The sequence below is a fragment of the Bombina bombina genome, chromosome 1, assembly GCF_027579735.1.
Source record: "Bombina bombina isolate aBomBom1 chromosome 1, aBomBom1.pri, whole genome shotgun sequence".
NCBI classification, from domain to species: Eukaryota; Metazoa; Chordata; class Amphibia; order Anura; family Bombinatoridae; genus Bombina; species Bombina bombina.
The window spans coordinates 291890327-291911117 of NC_069499.1; the positions used below are offsets into that span (position 1 = coordinate 291890327).

The following is a 20791-nucleotide window of genomic DNA, read 5'->3' on the forward strand; positions in this document are numbered from 1 at the left end:
TTCTGGCTAACGCTGGTTTATAAAGCTCTTAACTACTGTACCCTAAAGTACACTAACACCCATAAACTACCTATGTACCCCTAAACCGAGGTCCCCCCACATCGCCGCCACTCGATTAAAAATTTTAACCCCTAATCTGCCGACCGCCACCTACGTTATACTTATGTACCCCTAATCTGCTGCCCCTAACACCGCCGACCCCTGTATTATATCTATTAACCCCTAACTTGCCCCCCACAACGTCGCCGCAAGCTACTTAAAATAATTAACCCCTAATCTTCCGACCGCAAATCGCCGCCACCTACGTTATCCCTATGTACCCCTAATCTGCTACCCCTAACATCGCCGACCCCTATGTTATATTTATTAACCCCTAATCTGCCCCCCACAACGTCGCCGACACCTACCTACACTTATTAACCCCTAATCTGCCGAGCGGACCTGAGCGCTACTATAATAAAGTTATTAACCCCTAATCCGCCTCACTAACCCTATCATAAATAGTATTAACCCCTAATCTGCCCTCCCTAACATCGCCGACACCTACCTTCAATTATTAACCCCTAATCTGCCGACCGGAGCTCACCGCTATTCTAATAAATGTATTAACCCCTAAAGCTAAGTCTAACCCTAACACTAACACCCCCCTAAGTTAAATATAATTTTTATCTAACGAAATAAATTAACTCTTATTAAATAAATAATTCCTATTTAAAGCTAAATACTTACCTGTAAAATAAATCCTAATATAGCTACAATATAATTTATAATTATATTATAGCTATTTTAGGATTAATATTTATTTTACAGGCAACTTTGTAATTATTTTAACCAGGTACAATAGCTATTAAATAGTTAAGAACTATTTAATAGTTACCTAGTTAAAATAATAACAAATTTACCTGTAAAATAAATCCTAACCTAAGATATAATTAAACCTAACACTACCCTATCAATAAAATAATTAAATAAACTACCTACAATTACCTACAATTAACCTAACACTACACTATCAATAAATTAATTAAACACAATTGCTACAAATAAATAAAATTAAATAAACTATCTAAAGTACAAAAAATAAAAAAGAACTAAGTTACAGAAAATAATAAAATATTTACAAAGATAAGAAAAATATTACAACAATTTTAAACTAATTACACCTACTCTAAGCCCCCTAATAAAATAACAAAGCCCCCCAAAATAAAAAATTCCCTACCCTATTCTAAAATACAAATATTAAAAGCTCTTTTACCTTACCAGCCCTGAACAGGGCCCTTTGCGGGGCATGCCCCAAGAATTTCAGCTCTTTTGCCTGTAAAAAAAAACATACAATACCCCCCCCCCAACATTACAACCCACCACCCACATACCCCTAATCTAACCCAAACCCCCCTTAAATAAACCTAACACTACCCCCCTGATGATCTTCCTACCTTGTCTTCACCATGCCAGGTTCACCGATCCGTCCTGGCTCCAAGATCTTCATCCAACCCAAGCGGGGGCTAGACATCCACTGAAGAAGTCCAGAAGAGGGTCCAAAGTCTTCCTCCTATCCGGCAAGAAGAGGACATCCGGACCGGCAAACATCTTCTCCAAGCGGCATCTTCTATCTTCTTCCATCCGATGACGACCGGCTCCATCTTGAAGACCTCCAGCGCGGATCCATCCTCTTCTTCCGACGACTAGACGACGAATGACGGTTCCTTTAAGGGACGTCATCCAAGATGGCGTCCCTCGAATTCCGATTGGCTGATAGGATTCTATCAGCCAATCGGAATTAAGGTAGGAATTTTCTGATTGGCTGATGGAATCAGCCAATCAGAATATAGTTCAATCCGATTGGCTGATCCAATCAGCCAATCAGATTGAGCTCGCATTCTATTGGCTGTTCCGATCAGCCAATAGAATGCGAGCTCAATCTGATTGGCTGATTGGATCAGCCAATCGGATTGAACTTGATTCTGATTGGCTGATTCCATCAGCCAATCAGAAAATTCCTACCTTAATTCCGATTGGCTGATAGAATCCTATCAGCCAATCGGAATTCGAGGGACGCCATCTTGGATGACGTCCCTTAAAGGAACCGTCATTCGTCGTCTAGTCGTCGGAAGAAGAGGATGGATCCGCGCTGGAGGTCTTCAAGATGGAGCCGGTCGTCATCGGATGGAAGAAGATAGAAGATGCCGCTTGGAGAAGATGTTTGCCGGTCCGGATGTCCTCTTCTTGCCGGATAGGAGGAAGACTTTGGACCCTCTTCTGGACTTCTTCAGTGGATGTCTAGCCCCCGCTTGGGTTGGATGAAGATCTTGGAGCCAGGACGGATCGGTGAACCTGGCATGGTGAAGACAAGGTAGGAAGATCATCAGGGGGGTAGTGTTAGGTTTATTTAAGGGGGGTTTGGGTTAGATTAGGGGTATGTGGGTGGTGGGTTGTAATGTTGGGGGGGGGGTATTGTATGTTTTTTTTTACAGGCAAAAGAGCTGAACTTCTTGGGGCATGCCCCGCAAAGGGCCCTGTTCAGGGCTGGTAAGGTAAAAGAGCTTGTAATATTTGTATTTTAGAATAGGGTAGTGAATTTTTTATTTTGGGGGGCTTTGTTATTTTATTAGGGGGCTTAGAGTAGGTGTAATTAGTTTAAAATTGTTGTAATATTTTTCTTATGTTTGTAAATATTTTATTATTTTCTGTAACTTAGTTCTTTTTTATTTTTTGTACTTTAGATAGTTTATTTAATTTTATTTATTTGTAGCAATTGTGTTTAATTAATTTATTGATAGTGTAGTGTTAGGTTAATTGTAGGTAATTGTAGGTAGTTTATTTAATTATTTTATTGATAGGGTAGTGTTAGGTTTAATTATATCTTAGGTTAGGATTTATTTTACAGGTAAATTTGTTATTATTTTAACTAGGTAACTATTAAATAGTTCTTAACTATTTAATAGCTATTGTACCTGGTTAAAATAATTACAAAGTTGCCTGTAAAATAAATATTAATCCTAAAATAGCTATAATATAATTATAATTTATATTGTAGCTATATTAGGATTTATTTTACAGGTAAGTATTTAGCTTTAAATAGGAATCATTTATTTAATAAGAGTTAATTTATTTCGTTAGATAAAAATTATATTTAACTTAGGGGGGTGTTAGTGTTAGGGTTAGACTTAGCTTTAGGGGTTAATACATTTATTAGAATAGCGGTGAGCTCCGGTCGGCAGATTAGGGGTTAATAATTGAAGGTAGGTGTCGGCGATGTTAGGGAGGGCAGATTAGGGGTTAATACTATTTATGATAGGGTTAGTGAGGCGGATTAGGGGTTAATACTATTTATGATAGGGTTAGTGAGGCGGATTAGGGGTTAATAACTTTATTATAGTAGCGCTCAGGTCCGCTCGGCAGATTAGGGGTTAATAAGTGTAGGCAGGTGTCGGCGACGTTGTGGGGGGCAGATTAGGGGTTAATAAATATAACATAGGGGTCGGCGATGTTAGGGCAGCAGATTAGGGGTACATAGGGATAACGTAGGTGGCGGCGGTTTACGGAGCGGCAGATTAGGGGTTAAAAGTGTAATGCAGGGGTCAGCGATAGCGGGGGCGGCAGATTAGGAGTTAATAAGTGTAAGGTTAGGGGTGTTTAGACTCGGGGTACATGTTAGGGTGTTAGGTGCAGACGTAGGAAGTGTTTCCCCATAGGAAACAATGGGGCTGCGTTAGGAGCTGAACGCTGCTTTTTTGCAGGTGTTAGGTTTTTTTTCAGCTCAAACAGCCCCATTGTTTCCTATGGGAGAATCGTGCACGAGCACGTTTTTGATGCCGGCCGCGTCCGTAAGCAACTCTGGTATCGAGAGTTGCATTTGCGGTAAAAATGCTCTACGCTCCTTTTTTGGAGCCTAACGCAGCATTTGTTTGAACTCTCGATACCAGAGTTAAATTTATGGTGCGGCCAGAAAAAAACCCGCGGAGCGTTAACAGCCCTTTTACCGCCGAACTCTAAATCTAGGCCTAAGAAAGCAGTACATATATGATGAAGATTTACATGGTTTTTCTACGTGGCATATGATGGATGAGAAACTATGAGGGGATACAACTCCACAGCACATTTAACGGTGGTTACATTATAAATAAGAAGGTAGAGTGCTCCTAAACAGGTAATGCGTAAACGGTAGCTGTAACTGTGGTTCCCTACTTTTGACTATGTTACCCGTGTAATGGCCTTTCCACTCTATCACAGAATACTTACTTTTCCTGTTTTGGCAAAAGCCTCTGACACCTTTCGGTTCCTGCCTCCATAGCAGGTAGTGACCAGGTCTGCCACTCCACAGCTCTCCAAGAAGGTATTAGTAGATACAGAGCCTTTGCAGAAGAGACGAGCAAACGCCACCATTTCCATGAGGCCCAACCGAATCACTGCAGCCTTTGTGTTATCACCAAAGCCCAGTCCATCACAAAACCCAGCTCCAACCGCAACAATGTTCTGGTGCATTAGAGAAGACAGAAATATATCAGAAAATGCAGCATGTTATTTGAAATACTATGAGATCATGAAATAGCCATAAAAATGTATAGCGTTCAGTACATTTAAATCGTACTGGAATGTTTTTGTCTCAGATTGATGTAATCACCTGATGCCACATATAATTCCCTAGTTTTTTAACCCTTAACAGATGCCATTCAAGGTTATTGGATGTTCTACAGCCCTCTGTGGCAGCCAATTTGTTAAAAAGACAATAAAACATAATTTATGCTTACCTGATAAATTTATTTCTCTTGTAGTGTATCCAGTCCACGGATCATCCATTACTTGTGGGATATTCTCATTCCCAACAGGAAGTTGCAAGAGGACACCCACAGCAGAGCTGTCTATATAGCTCCTCCCCTCACTGCCATATCCAGTCATTCGACCGAAAACAAGCAGAGAAAGGAGAAACCACAGGGTGCAGTGGTGACTGTAGTTTAAAATGAAAAAATACCTGCCTTAAAATGACAGGGCGGGCCGTGGACTGGATACACCACAAGAGAAATAAATTTATCAGGTAAGCATAAATTATGTTTTCTCTTGTAAGGTGTATCCAGTCCACGGATCATCCATTACTTGTGGGATACCAATACCAAAGCTAAAGTACACGGATGAAGGGAGGGACAAGGCAGGTACTTAAACGGAAGGTACCACTGCCTGTAAAACCTTTCTCCCAAAAATAGCCTCCGAAGAAGCAAAAGTATCAAATTTGTAGAATTTTGAAAAAGTATGAAGCGAAGACCAAGTCGCCGCCTTGCAAATCTGTTCAACAGAAGCCTCATTTTTAAAGGCCCATGTGGAAGCCACAGCTCTAGTAGAATGAGCTGTAATCCTTTCTGGAGGCTGCTGGCCAGCAGTCTCATAGGCTAAGCGGATTATTCTTCTTAGCCAAAAAGAAAGAAAGGTTGCCGAAGCCTTTTGACCTCTCCTCTGTCCAGAGTAGACAACAAACAAAGCAGATGTTTGACGAAAATCTTTAGTAGCTTGTAAGTAAAACTTTAAAGCACGAACCACGTCCAGATTGTGTAATAGACGCTCCTTCTTTGAAGAAGGATTAGGACACAAAGACGGAACAACAATCTCTTGATTGACATTCTTATTAGATACCACCTTAGGTAAAAACCCAGGTTTGGTACGCAGAACTACCTTATCTGCATGGAAGATCAGATAAGGAGAATCACATTGTAAGGCAGATAACTCGGAAACTCTACGAGCCGAGGAAATAGCTACCAAAAAAAGAACTTTCCAAGATAAAAGTTTGATATCTATGGAATGAAGAGGTTCAAACGGAACCCCCTGAAGAACTTTAAGAACCAAATTTAAGCTCCAAGGTGGAGCAACAGGTTTAAACACAGGCTTGATTCTAACTAAAGCCTGACAAAATGCCTGAACGTCTGGGACATCCGCCAGACACTTGTGCAAAAGAATAGATAGCGCAGAAATCTGTCCCTTTAAGGAACTAGCTGACAATCCTTTCTCCAATCCTTCTTGGAGAAAAGATAATATCCTGGGAATCCTGACCTTACTCCATGAGTAGCCCTTAGATTCACACCAATAAAGATATTTACGCCATATTTTATGATAGATTTTCCTGGTGACAGGCTTCCGTGCCTGAATTAAGGTATCAATGACTGACTCGGAGAAACCACGCTTTGATAAAATCAAGCGTTCAATCTCCAGGCAGTCAGCCTCAGAGAAATTAGATTTGGATGGTTGAAAGGACCTTGAAGTAGAAGGTCCTGTCTCAGCGGCAGAGTCCATGATGGAAAGGATAACATGTCCACCAGATCTGCATACCAAGTCCTGCGTGGCCACGCAGGCGCTATCAAGATAACTGATGCTCTCTCCTGCTTGATTTTGGCAATCAGACGAGGGAGCAGAGGAAACCGTGGAAACACATAAGCCAGGTTGAAGGACCAAGGCGCTGCTAGAGCATCTATCAGCGTTGCCTTGGGGTCCCTGGACCTGGATCCTTAACAAGGAAGCTTGGCGTTGTGGCGAGACGCCATGAGATCCAGTTCTGGTTCGCCCCAACGAAGAACCAATTGTGCAAACACCTCCGGATGGAGTTCCCACTCCCCCGGATGAAAAGTCTGTCGACTTAGAAAATCCACCTCCCAGTTCTCTACACCTGGGATATGGATAGCTGATAGGTGGCAAGAGTGAATCTCTGCCCAGCGAATTATCTTTGAGACTTCTAACCTCGCTAGGGAACACCTTGTTCCCCCTTGATGGTTGATGTAAGCCACAGTCGTGATGTTGTCCGACTGAAATCTGATGAACCTCATTGTCGCTAGATGAGGCCAAGCCTGAAGAGCATTGAATATCGCTCTTAGTTCCAGAATGTTTATTGGAAGGAGTGACTCCTCCTGAATCCACGATCCCTGAGCCTTCAGGGAGTTCCAGACTGCACCCCAACCTAGAAGGCTGGCATCTGTTGTTACAATTGTCCAATCTGGCCTGCGAAAGGTCATACCTTTGGACAGATGGACCCGAGATAGCCACCAGAGAAGAGAATCCCTGGTCTCTTGGTCCAGATTCAGTAAAGGGGACAAATCTGTGTAATCCCCATTCCACTGACTGAGCATGCATAGTTGCAGCGGTCTGACTATGTCCATTGCCGCTACCATTAAGCCGATTACTTCCATGCACTGAGCCACCGAAGGGTGAGGAATGGAATAAAGAACACGGCAGGAATTTAGAGGTTTTGATAACCTGGACTCTGTCAGGTAAATTTTCATTTCTACAGAATCTATCAGAGTCCCTAGGAAGGAAACTCTTGTGAGGGGGGATAGAGAACTTTCTTTCTCGTTCACCTTCCACCCATGCGACCTCAAAAATGCCAACACTATGTCCGTATGAGACTTGGCAATTTGGAAGTTTGACGCCTGAATCAGGATGTCGTCTAAATAAGGGGCCACTGCTATGCCCCGTGGCCTTAGGACCGCCAGAAGCGACCCCAGAACCTTTGTAAAAATTCTTGGGGCTGTAGCTAACCCAAAGGGAAGAGCTACAAACTGGTAGTGCCTGTCTAGGAAGGCAAACCTGAGAAACCGATGATGATCTTTGTGTATCGGAATGTGCAGATAAGCATCCTTTAAATCCACTGTAGTCATGTATTGACCCTCCTGGATCATAGGTAGGATGGTACGAATAGTCTCCATCTTGAATGATGGAACTCTGAGGAATTTGTTTAAGATCTTTAGATCCAAAATTGGTCTGAAGGTTCCCTCTTTTTTGGGAACCACAAACAGATTTGAGTAAAATCCCTGTCCCTGTTCCTCCTTTGGGACTGGATGGATCACTCCCATAACTAGGAGGTCTTGTACACAGTGTAAGAATGCCTCTCTCTTTATCTGGTTTGCAGATAATTGTGAAAGGTGAAATCTCCCTTTTGGGGGGAAGCCTTGAAGTCCAGAAGATATCCCTGGGATATAATTTCCAACGCCCAGGGATCCTGGACATCTCTTGCCCACGCCTGGGCGAAGAGCGAAAGTCTGCCCCCTACTAGATCCGTTACCGGATAGGGGGCCGTTCCTTCATGCTGTCTTAGAGGCAGCAGCAGGCTTTTTGGCCTGCTTACCCTTGTTCCAGGTCTGGTTAGGTCTCCAGACCGTCTTGGACTGAGCAAAAGTTCCCTCTTGTTTTCCATTAGAGGAAGTTGATGCCGCACTTGCCTTGAAGTTTCGAAAGGCACGAAAATTAGACTGTTTGGCCCTTGGTTTGGACCTATCCTGAGGAAGGGCATGACCTTTTCCTCCAGTGATATCAGCAATAATCTCCTTCAAACCAGGCCCGAATAGGGTCTGCCCCTTGAAGGGAATGTTAAGCAGCTTCGATTTTGAAGTAACGTCAGCTGACCATGATTTAAGCCATAGCGCTCTGCGCGCCTGGATAGCAAAACCAGAATTCTTAGCCGTTAGTTTAGTCAAATGAACAATGGCATCAGAAACAAAAGAATTGGCTAGCTTAAGTGCTCTAAGCTTGTCAAGTATTTCATCCAATGGAGTCGCTACCTGTAAAGCCTCTTCCAGAGACTCAAACCAGAACGCCGCAGCAGCAGTGACAGGCGCAATGCATGCAAGGGGCTGTAGGATAAAACCTTGATGAATAAACATTTTTTTAAGGTAACCCTCTAACTTTTTATCCATTGGATCTAAGAAAGCACAACTGTCCTCGACAGGGATAGTAGTACGCTTTGCTAGAGTAGAAACTGCTCCCTCCACCTTAGGAACTGTCTGCCATAAGTCCCGTGTGGTCGCGTCTATTGGAAACATTTTTCTAAAAACAGGAGGGGGAGAGAACGGCACACCTGGTCTATCCCATTCCTTAGTAATAATTTTTGTAAACCTTTTAGGTATTGGAAAAACATCAGTACACACCGGCACTGCATAGTATTTATCCAGTCTACACAATTTCTCTGGCACTGCAATTGTATCGCAGTCATTCAGAGCAGCTAAAACCTCCCTGAGTAACACGCGGAGGTGTTCAAGCTTAAATTTAAATGTAGAAATATCAGAATTAGGTTGCATCATCTTCCCTGAGTCAGAAATATCACCCACAGAAAGAAGCTCTCCTTCTTCAGCTTCTGCATATTGTGAGGCAGTATCAGACATAGTTCTTAAAGCGTCAGTATGCTCTGTATTTCGTCTAACTCCAGAGCTATCTCGCTTTCCTCTAAATACAGGTAGTCTGGCTAATACCGCTCACAGTGTATTATCCATGACTGCCGCCATGTCTTGTAAAGTAAACGCTATGGGCGCCCTGGATGTACTTGGCGCCATTTGAGCGTGAGTCCCTTGATCGGGAGTCAAAGGATCTGACACGTGGGGAGAGTTAGTCGGCATAACTTCCCCCTCGTCAGATTCCTCTGGTGATAAATTTTTTAAAGTGTCAGTATATTTATGAAAATCTTAGTAGTGCTATCCAAATAATATATATAAGTTTATGGCAGGGTTATAAACACAATACAAAGAAGTAGAAACCCTTATCAACCATGCACCTACTAGACCATACAATTAATATAAATATCTGAATTCTTTTATTTAGTTAATATCCATAAACATATTGAAGTATATTTGCAATAAAAGGAAATGAAACAAAATGTATATGCGTTAAAACCAACTCTTAAGATATGCTATCCTTCTTACAAAACCCAGAAAAATATACCTTCACAATTCAGCCTTTTATTTATTTAACACAATGGGACTAAAAACCTTTAACATCCAAGCAATACAATTCTAAACAGTGTTTATAAAACAATAGGATAATATATATTCTGCTATTTAATTGCAATTTATCCTAATACAAAATTAACTGACAATATCAGAACTTGTATAGATGAGTTACTTAGCCAATCAGACGCAGATTTAAACAATATATGTATATAGGCTGTGAAATGCTAACTTGAGAAAAACACACTGCTTCTTTAAATCTATTAAATACAAATTAACTATGCATATAACTTATCTTACAAAACCTTGAATACGTTACCAAAGTAAAAAGCAGTCGATATCCGATGTTCCTTGGTAGGAATTATTTTACCTCAGATCACCAATAAGTGTATATCGCAATCAATGAGAAGGGTAGATTCGCTTTGCTCAAGTAAAGTGGTATCTCACACCAGCGGGAACCAGTTACAAGTTTTAGCTTCAGCAGAAAATCTGTTCCTTTCTCTCCATTGCATTCACTTTTTATTTGGTTTTCCCATCACTGGTAAATTGTGGGTGGCCCTGCGGGAGCTGACCTTCCCATTGGTTATCTGGGAAGTCTAAATCGGATTGGCCCTTGGAAATTTCATTTTTAACAGCCAGAGAGAACCTTCTGGCTGTAGTTCTCGCAACATTACACCAGGTGGCAGCACAAACAGACACAGCAACATTTGAAACAACTTAAGTCAGTATTTCTATGAAATGGTTATTAATTGTATCATAATTTACTGCGACAACTATTCATAATATTTGTTTTGGATAAGTTATATCTTAATGAATTTTCTGATCATTTTGATATGAAACATCACATATCTAACATTATATTAAAATAACTTATATTTCATAGTTATATCACATCAAATATATATCTCATAGTCATATCACATCAAAGTAACTTCCATATTTTCATCTCACTATATTTTAAAAGATGTATGTGAAACTTTATAAACATTTATTTGTATGTTTATATGATATAACTTAATTCATTTCATGCGGCATTCCGTCTCTTTCTAAGATTGATGCTCATGACCAATGGTTGTCTGCAATAAAAATAGAAATAATTATTAGAGATGATCCAATCATTACTATGTGTATGGTCCATAAGTATTTATTTATATTCTTAAAAATACAGAGGCTAAGTAAGATCTTTTGTGTTTTCAAAACATATATATCATTTCTATGTATATCTGAATTTATCTGTCTGAAAAATATAAGCAAAACAGAGGTTATTACATATTTTTGACTGACTAAAACAGTTACCTCCCAAGCTTAGCAAATACCCATGTAATAATAATATAGAATTAGACAATTTCCTAAATTTCTATATTTAATACATTCTGGGGCATGTATTTAAACAGAGAGAGAAAAAAAAAATGTTTATTTGCTGTCTGCTTACGTGAACTTCCAGAGTCACACCTTAGCATTTGTCTGTGTTTCCCAAGGCCTTTATTGCTCCACATGGGGTCAATCCATGAGGAATTGTAAAAGTCTTTAAAACAGCATATTTCCTGTTTAGCCAGCAGTGCAGATGTGTATTTGATAATTAACACCCATGTGCATAAAGTTGTTTCTCTATGATATTGATCAGTTCCAAAAGGGTAATTCAGACATTTCGTCTCCATATATTTGCCTGTATCCTGAAACTATGTTATATTTTAGTTCCTTGCTAAATTATACAATTGCATAATTTAACATATTGAGTGTGTGAGATCTCCCAGAGATAATCCTTTGTTCTCCTTTCAGCCAAGAATGTCTCCTGTGCAATTGGAGTGGGGAGATCTAATCCTTTGTCCTACAGACCATGTTCACATCCACAGATCTATCAAATAAAGACAAATATACCTCTATATATTATTTAATAATATTTCAAATACCTTGACATAAATCCCCCTTTCCAATTCAAAAATATGTAGGACACATGTATTTGAATTGGATCAAAGTTAGTGGTATTTGGTGAGGATGTTGACCGTACACATCATGGACAGTCTTTTATGTAGATAGTCTGTCAATTTCGAGCCTTCATGTTCATCAGCTGGTCATCTTTAAACTACAGTATGTCTTTAGTTCATTTGGGGATATGACACTTCATTCTCCCTCTATGACTTGTAGTTGGGATCTGGGATGACACGCTCGCAATTGATTGATATGGACCCATTTATCTATGAAACTTTCATTTTTGGGGATCCGTATTTTATAGGCCACTGGAGATATTTTGTCAGTAATGACGAAAGGACCTTTCCATGAGGGAAGAAATTTCTTCTCCCTAACCTGATCTCTTCCAAAGTTATAAAGATAAACTTTATTATTTATTTCATACTCCTTTTTGGATGTTTTGAGATCATAATAGGTTTTAGTGGCAGTTGCGGCTCTTTCTAAATTCCTTTGAGCAAATGCAAAGGCATATTGCAGGTGCTTTCTTAAGTTTTCCACATATTGATGTGTATTGGCAGCATTTATCAAGTTTTGGTCTGATGTACGGTACAGCAGATGCTGAGGTAGAACCATTCTTCTACCAGTCATCAGTTCAAAAGGTGACATCTTGGTAGCACTACTTGGAGTTGCTCTTAATGCCATTAAGACTAGAGGTAGTTTTACATCCCAGTCTTTACCTGTTTCACTCACAAACTTTTTGAGGATTTTAACAATAGACTGGTTGTAACGCTCTACACCACCACTTGAGGCAGCTCTATAAGCAATATGGAGCTTTCTTTTAACCCCTAGTATTTTCCACATTTTTGTCATCACTTCGCTAGTGAAGTGGGTCCCCCGATCTGACTCGATTCTTTGGGGCAGACCAAATCTGGAAAATATATGGTTGATGAGCAATGCTGCACATGTTTCAGCACTATTGTTAGGTGCACTAATGCACTCTACCCATTTAGTGAACAGGCATGTCACTGTTAACATGTACTTGTTACCTCTTGATGACCTTGTTACCGGACCAATAAAATCAATTTGTATATCTGACCATGGCATTACCATCCCCCTTTTCTGCAATGGCGCTCTATGCGTTGGTGCAGTGGGTTGGAACTGTGGGCAGATTAAACACCCTTGACAGTAGGTTTGAACATCTTTCAACATGTGTGGCCAAAAAGCATAATCACGCAATATTTCATACGTGAATTTGGCACCGCGATGACCAGATGTGGGAGCATCATGGGCATGTTGAAGCATTAGACCTCTGAACTTGGTGGGTACTACCCACTGCTGGATGCCAGTTTTGGAGGTTCTAATTAACAAACCATCCTGTAACTTGAATTGTGATCTAGATTTTATTAAGATTCTCAGATCTTCTTTGCCAATACAATCATCTTTTGAGATGGGGTTGCTTTCAGGATCTTCTATGTGTTTATAGAAGATGCCTACAATGGGGTCTTCTTTTTGACTAGTGATCAGGTCCTCACTAGGAGAATCCTGACTCCATTGTACCAAGTTAGGCTCACTCTGTTGTTTTGCCTGGTTTCTGGTAATGGCTTCTACCTGAATTGCACCCATTAAGTGGTCAATATTAAGGAGTTCTCCAGTTATGGCTCCTTGTTTGGCTAATGAATCCGCAAGGTCATTGCCTTCCTTATCAGCACCTAGAACTCTGGAATGACCCTTGGTCTTTTTCCAGTGTATGGTTAAATCATTGGATACTACCAGATTATCAATCTCGCAGAACAATTTGCCATGCTTGACTGGTTTGTGATTGCTTTTCTGCATGCCATTTCTTTTCCAAGTTGGCAGGTATTCAACAAAGCTGTCACGCACATAATTTGAGTCAGTTATGATCACAAATTCATTAATACTATGTTCAATAGCCATTTCAATGGTTTTGAAAACAGCAGTTAGTTCTGCAACCTGACTTGATCTTGGTCCAATGTTGAAACCTATAGATATATTTGGGAATCCATTTGCCCCAGTTATACCAATGCCAGCGACTAATCTGCGCTCATTATCAATAGTGGCATGGTAAGAACAACCATCAACATATACCCAAGGTAATGTTTGACAATGGTCCTCATTGTACATTTTATATGGGGAAAGCAATTGTTCCTCCAGAAAATCATCTTCTGATAATTCTTCCCCAGGATTTCTAGCAGTACAGTCGTGGAGCTCAGCAAGCCCTTGTGCGACTGGATTCTTTTTATTCTGCTTGTAGCGAATTTCTAAGGGCCAGCCTTGTAAGGAAAGAGTCCACGCTGTTATGCGGCTATTAGACAAATTCCCATCTCTTATTTTCTCACTTTGCAAATATAGCAAAGGCTGGTGGGCCGTTTCCACAATAATTTTCTCGCCCTGTATATAGCTGCGGAAATTTTGTAGAGCCCATACAGTAGATAAGAGGGCTTTTTCGCAATCGCTAAATTTTATTTCTACTGGGGATAGATTTTTGCTCGCATAAGCAATGGCTTTGTTCAAATTATCATGCTTTTGGTATAACACAGCACTCATGCTTATATCTGTGTAACCTGTCTCTAAGAAGAAAGGTTTACCACCTTCAGGGTACGCTAAGCAAGGTGCTTGAGTGAGTTTTCTCTTCAGCTCTCTGATGGCTGTCTCTTGAGACTCACTCCAGTGCCATTTCACATCTTTCTTTAGAAGAAGTAGTAGTGGTTTAGCTAATTCCGCATAATTATCAATGAATTTGCGAGAATAATTCGTCATACCCAGGAATGATCTCAATTCCTTTAAGTTAGTTGGGTTTTTAGAATTCACTATAGCTTCCACCTTTTTCTTCTGGGGATTTAATCCGTCAGAGGTAACTTCATGTCCCAAGAAGTTTACACGAGTGCGGCACCATTGAGCTTTTTGCAGGGATAATTTGACACCTGCCCTTTTAAGTTGGCTGAGGACGTGTTTAAGTTCTGTGATGTGTTTTTCAAAGTCTGTGCTTTTGATTAAAACATCATCAACATAAGATAAGGTCCCCCTTTCCAGTGCGTCAGGCATAGCCTTATGCATGAATACAGCAAATTCATGTCCAGAATTTACGTATCCAAATGGAAGTCTCTGGAATGCATATTGGACCTTTTGGAAAGAGAATGCCAGCTTATACTGGTCCTCCTCATGTACCTTTATGGTCCAATATCCCTGTGCACAATCAATGGCAGTGAATATTTTGGATCCCTGCATTTGTGCTAGGCACTGGTCAATGTATGGTACAGGCCAGCCAGACATGTATACTCGTTTGTTTAGCTGTCTTAAGTCAGCACACAAACGCCATTGTCCATTGGGCTTAAGGACACCTAGAATAGGATTATTATAAGAGCTGTGCACCTGTCTGATAATACCTCTTTCTTCCAAATTCCTTATGATCTCTGCAAGAGAATCATATGAGGCTAAGGGAAGTCTGTATTGTTTGACAAATACAGGTGGCGCATTAGGATCTGTTTGTATCCTTGCAATGTGCAAGTCTGTGGTACCACAGTCATAAGAATCCTTAGCGAAAATATCCTTGTATTCCATTAGGAGTTCTCGCAGCTGTTGGCGTTCATCATCGCTGGAACAGCCATTAGCTAAGGATATTTGCTCTTCGACTATTTGCTGAAATCCTGGAAAGATTTCAGGCTGTCCTATTTCATAGGCTTCTTCCAGTCTAGAGGTGAGATCCCATTGATTATAATTTACATTGCTCCCATGATTCTGGGTATTGGGGTAATCTTGCTGTTTGATTGGCTGATCAAACACTAGAGAGGCTTCTTCAATTTTACAGATGCCTTCCTCTGAGCTGAAGGGATAAATAGATTGAACATTAAATAGACCCTCTGGCATGGATGCAAAGGATTGTTCTATTAATTGTTCTTCAGTTAGGTATCCTTCAGGTATTAGCCCAATTACATTATTCTGGAATCCAAAAGTGTAATAACTTGATTCCAGTGCATATCCTATGGTAGTTCCCTTGGATAATGTTATATCCTGTGGGGTCATGTTATGCACAATAATATTTATTGGAACAGTTCCAATATTCACCATAGGAGTGTAGGTTACTGAGACACCCAGATTTTGCATTCTATGAGAGAGGCAAATCAGTGTTTCAGAAGTTTTTAATTTCTGACCTCTCTTTACCTGTAAGGGTAAAAGAAATTTATCAGCCCCAGCAGGAATTATAACATCGCTAGATACCTGCATATTCACAGCATATGGCAATTGCTGGTTTGATTTCAGGGCTGCATTTTCATCCTGAAATACTTCAGGGTCCCCCTTTAACCTGCTCCAAAGGCAAGAGTTAATCAAATCTATTTGTATGGCATATCTATGTAAAATATCATTGCCAATGTATATTTGATTATGGGGAGTATTTAAAACTAAAAACAGGTGCTTCACTGACTTATTTCCTATAGAGATAGATAATAAGCACTTAGCTGTGATGTTATAGCTTTCAGACCTGTTATCCAGGTTGTGGACACAGTGGTCTTGGGGAGAAAGATATTTAATCACTTTAGGTTCAGCTATCTGCGCTAATAAACCTTCGCTTATATAGCTAGCTTCTTGTTTTAAGTTTATTTTAGCATACTTGGTTTTACCAAGGTCATGTACTTGTATAGGGATAAATAGATCCTCTTTAACTCTCTCAATCCCTGTGAGGTATTGAGCATGGTCTCCCCCTTTAGGGATTTTAGGATCCCCCTTGTGGAGTGATATGGTTAATACATCGCCATCTAGGGAAATATTCGCTATCTTTCCAGGCGATATTTTAAAAGTATTACCATCAGAGCCACTAAAAGGAGTCTGATCATCTATTTGTAGAATAGTGATTTCAGGTGTAGAGTTATTCCTGAAATGAATCTCCACAGCATCTGGTTTCTCTTCCACCACGTGACAGCTATGTCGGGCGCGAGATATACCAGATTTTTCATAATTGATAGGCCGTTTAACTTGCGACCAAATTACATTATTTATGCAATCAATTATGGTGCTTAATCGTTTCAGGAGATCACTACCAATAATTAAACGATCAGTTGGCAGATCCACTATAATGACGGGGTGTCTTATGACCCTGTTCCCCAATTTAAATTTTAACCAGGCAGTACCGTAGACTTTTAGGGAGTCACCCCCAACACCTATTAGAGAACCGTCAAATTCTCTTATTTTGGGTTTGTGGGGTGTTAGCTCATTTAGCTGTGTGTAGTACCTGTGGGATAAGATAGTTGCCTGTGACCCAGTGTCAATTAATCCCCTGATAGGGTTGGAGACTGAATCTTGCAGCTCAACTAGTACATAATATCTTCCTACAGTTTCTATCATTTCACACATAAAATTTGCATTCTTGTACATCTGTGGGCTTCGCCACGTTTTACCTGGATCCGCTGTGTCATTCGATGCAGAGGAAATTTCATACCTACCTGTTTCCTCTATGACAGGGTTGGTTGGATTCTTTTGTACTGCATCTGTGGAGATAAGGTTAGGAGAGAGCTGCAAGGGAAGAGATTTGTTAACTTTTCCCGGATGAGGTTGCTTGTCATCACGGCCAAATCGTCCGTTTCCGGTCTGTGGGGAGATAACATGATTAGTATCGTTGATATTTATTGCTACATTTTGTATATCTCTCCCCTCCCCTTCAGGTGATACTGCAGTATTTATGACTGTGCCTGTGGTCCACTGCTGACCACTGGCTGTACCCCTAAAAAAGTATTGTTCGGTTGCTGAGCCGTAGATTTTTGACTCATATTAGCGATTTGTTCGCTCAACCGATTTAATTGGGTAAACAGCATATCTACCTGATTGTACAAGTTACCTCTACCCCTGGGCCTATCTCTTGGTGCCCCATTGTACTGATTCCTGGACCATTGCGTTCCCTCAGAATCAGGGCCACTATTTCTATTCTGGCGTGGTTGCCCCTGGGGTTCAGCTGGTTCAGCGTTAGTACTTTGGGGAGCATTATATACCTGGGGTGTCTGGTTACCCTGAGAATATCTTCGCCGTCTATTGTATCTACCCTTGCGCGGATACCAATTATTTGGTGAGTATTCTCTTTGTGAGTAATTATTCACCTGATTATGTCCCCCACTTTGGTTATAGTCTCCCTGCACCTCAACCTGTGTAGGGGGAGGGGTAGAATTAAACCTCTGTGGAGATGGCCTGTTTTGACTGGCCACCTCTGCATAAGTTCTGTTTTTAGACTCCAAATTGAGGGGTTTAGGTGACACCCTAGTTTCTGCTACAATTTTGGGTTTTGATTCCTTTTTCACCCCCTGTTCACTTGACTGCTGAATAGAGTATAATTTTGTACTCTCTTTGATCAGCCATTCCAATGAGCAGTCCTCATCAAAATCTCTAGCTAAGTTGATTTTGATGGGTGTAGGCAGGGCTTCAAAAAATAAATTTACAAATTCGGAGCCGTCAAATTTGGGATTATCTTCAGCCATACTGTACGCATTTTTCAATATAGAAAGGAATTCGATTGGACTCTGATTCGCACGACACTTTAAACCATATACTGCTATCTTCGCGGCAGTTTTAGTGCGATATTGCCCGAATTCTTTTCTGCATTGTTGTTTTACCCCATTCCAGGAATGAATATTCATATCCTTTAGTGAGGCAAAGAATTTGTGATGCTTACTGTCAAATACCCAAGGTAGAAATTCAATTTTCAATTTCTCACTTGTAACATTCATTATAGCTAACGCATTTTCAAAAGCCTGTAAATGATCAATTACAGATGTTGTTCCCTTATTGGAGAATATAGGTACTGCGCGTTGTACGAAAGTGATTATTTTATGGGAATCATAGACTTTATCAGACTTATTTTGGGATTCTCTGTTAGAGTTTCCCTCCCCCGCATCAGCTGCGCTACAGCTGTCCTCTGGATTTACATCCTGAGGGGATTGTCTATTTGGGAAATCTACTTCTGACCCGTTAGGGGTCATTTGTCTATGTTGTTCTATATATTTTCGTACCTCGTCCCTGACGTGTTCACTAAAGGAGTTAGCATTATCTGTATTATTCTCATTGCTAATATAGGGGTTTTCATTATGGCGATATGACCTTTTTAAATCGCTTAATTCTCTCTGGCTTTGCGCAAGCTGTTTATTTAAATCTTGTATCTGCGCGATTAAGTCCATATTGTGCTTATCTAAGGTGGCTAGGTTTTGGGCAAATTCATCCATTTTATTTTTGGCTATTTTTAAACCCTCTTCGCGTCTGCGCGAGGAACGAATACTATTTTCTAGCTCCTGTATTTGCAATCGTTTGTCTGTGACACAAAACGACATTTCGTCAATTATGCATATAAAAAGGGGCCAAGATTTTAGTATTAGTTCTTCTCGCTTTTTGGGATCTTTGCATTGATTAATCATTAATAACTCCTGGAAGAATTCATTCTCCTCATTCCACATATTATTATTAACGGTAATATTTTTAGCCCTAGTTTCAAGCATATCCACAAAATCATTTAATTCACCAGCAATATTTAACTTCCCTTTAATGTAACTTAAGATATCTTTCTTAAGGACCTGACCTTTAGTAATGGGTATGGTTATGGGACCAATTTGATTGCTATGTATAGAATTAAATGAGTCACTTCTGGCTACAGACATTATTATATTGGTTTAGTACTTAGTTAAACTAAAACGCTAATACAATTTTTGCCAATAAAAAGAGAGAAGGAAAATTTTTATATTTCAAAAAAAAAAAAATATTATTAATTTTGAAATATGAAAAATTAATATTCCGAAATATGAAAAATTAATATTTTTGATTAACTTTGAAAATATGAAAAATTAATATTTTTGACTAATTTTGAAATATGAAAAATTAATATTTTTATTAATTTTTCAAAATTAATCTTTAATAATATTTCAAGATATTAATGTCAATCTCGAAATATGAAAATTAATATTTCAACTTTTCAAAAAAAAAATATATCTTCAAAATATTAATATCGAAATATGAATTTTTTTTTTTTTTCTCTTTTATAATAATTTCTGTTTATTTACAAATATATTATATCAATTATGATGGATATTATTAAATCTCAGCAGTGCCTCCAATTATTATGTCAGTATATTTATGAAAATCTTAGTAGTGCTATCCAAATAATATATATAAGTTTATGGCAGGGTTATAAACACAATACAAAGAAGTAGAAACCCTTATCAACCATGCACCTACTAGACCATACAATTAATATAAATATCTGAATTCTTTTATTTAGTTAATATCCATAAACATATTGAAGTATATTTGCAATAAAAGGAAATGAAACAAAATGTATATGCGTTAAAACCAACTCTTAAGATATGCTATCCTTCTTACAAAACCCAGAAAAATATACCTTCACAATTCAGCCTTTTATTTATTTAACACAATGGGACTAAAAACCTTTAACATCCAAGCAATACAATTCTAAACAGTGTTTATAAAACAATAGGATAATATATATTCTGCTATTTAATTGCAATTTATCCTAATACAAAATTAACTGACAATATCAGAACTTGTATAGATGAGTTACTTAGCCAATCAGACGCAGATTTAAACAATATATGTATATAGGCTGTGAAATGCTAACTTGAGAAAAACACACTGCTTCTTTAAATCTATTAAATACAAATTAACTATGCATATAACTTATCTTACAAAACCTTGAATACGTTACCAAAGTAAAAAGCAGTCGATATCCGATGTTCCTTGGTAGGAATTATTTTACCTCAGATCACCAATAAGTGTATATCGCAATCAATGAGAAGGGTAGATTCGCTTTGCTCAAGTAAAGTGGTATCTCACACCAGCGGGAACCAGTTACAAGTTTTAGCTTCAGCAGAAAATCTGTTCCTTTCTCTCCATTGCATTCACTTTTTATTTGGTTTTCCCATCACTGGTAAATTGTGGGTGGCCCTGCGGGAGCTGACCTTCCCATTGGTTATCTGGGAAGTCTAAATCGGATTGGCCCTTGGAAATTTCATTTTTAACAGCCAGAGAGAACCTTCTGGCTGTAGTTCTCGCAACATTACACCCGGTGGCAGCACAAACAGACACAGCAACATTTGAAACAACTTAAGTCAGTATTTCTATGAAATGGTTATTAATTGTATCATAATTTACTGCGACAACTATTCATAATATTTGTTTTGGATAAG

The 20791-nt window shown here is 39.4% G+C and overlaps 1 protein-coding gene across 1 annotated transcript in view; it reads right to left on the minus strand.

The window, feature by feature from the left end:
- The window catches only part of LOC128645221 (glycerol-3-phosphate dehydrogenase [NAD(+)], cytoplasmic), a 147460-nt gene that overhangs the window by 36039 nt on the left and 90630 nt on the right, over positions 1–20791 (minus strand). The window contains exon 6 of the mRNA XM_053698046.1: positions 4243–4476. Coding sequence (XP_053554021.1) covers positions 4243–4476 — 234 coding nt within the window. The remainder of the gene's footprint in view (positions 1–4242; positions 4477–20791) is intronic.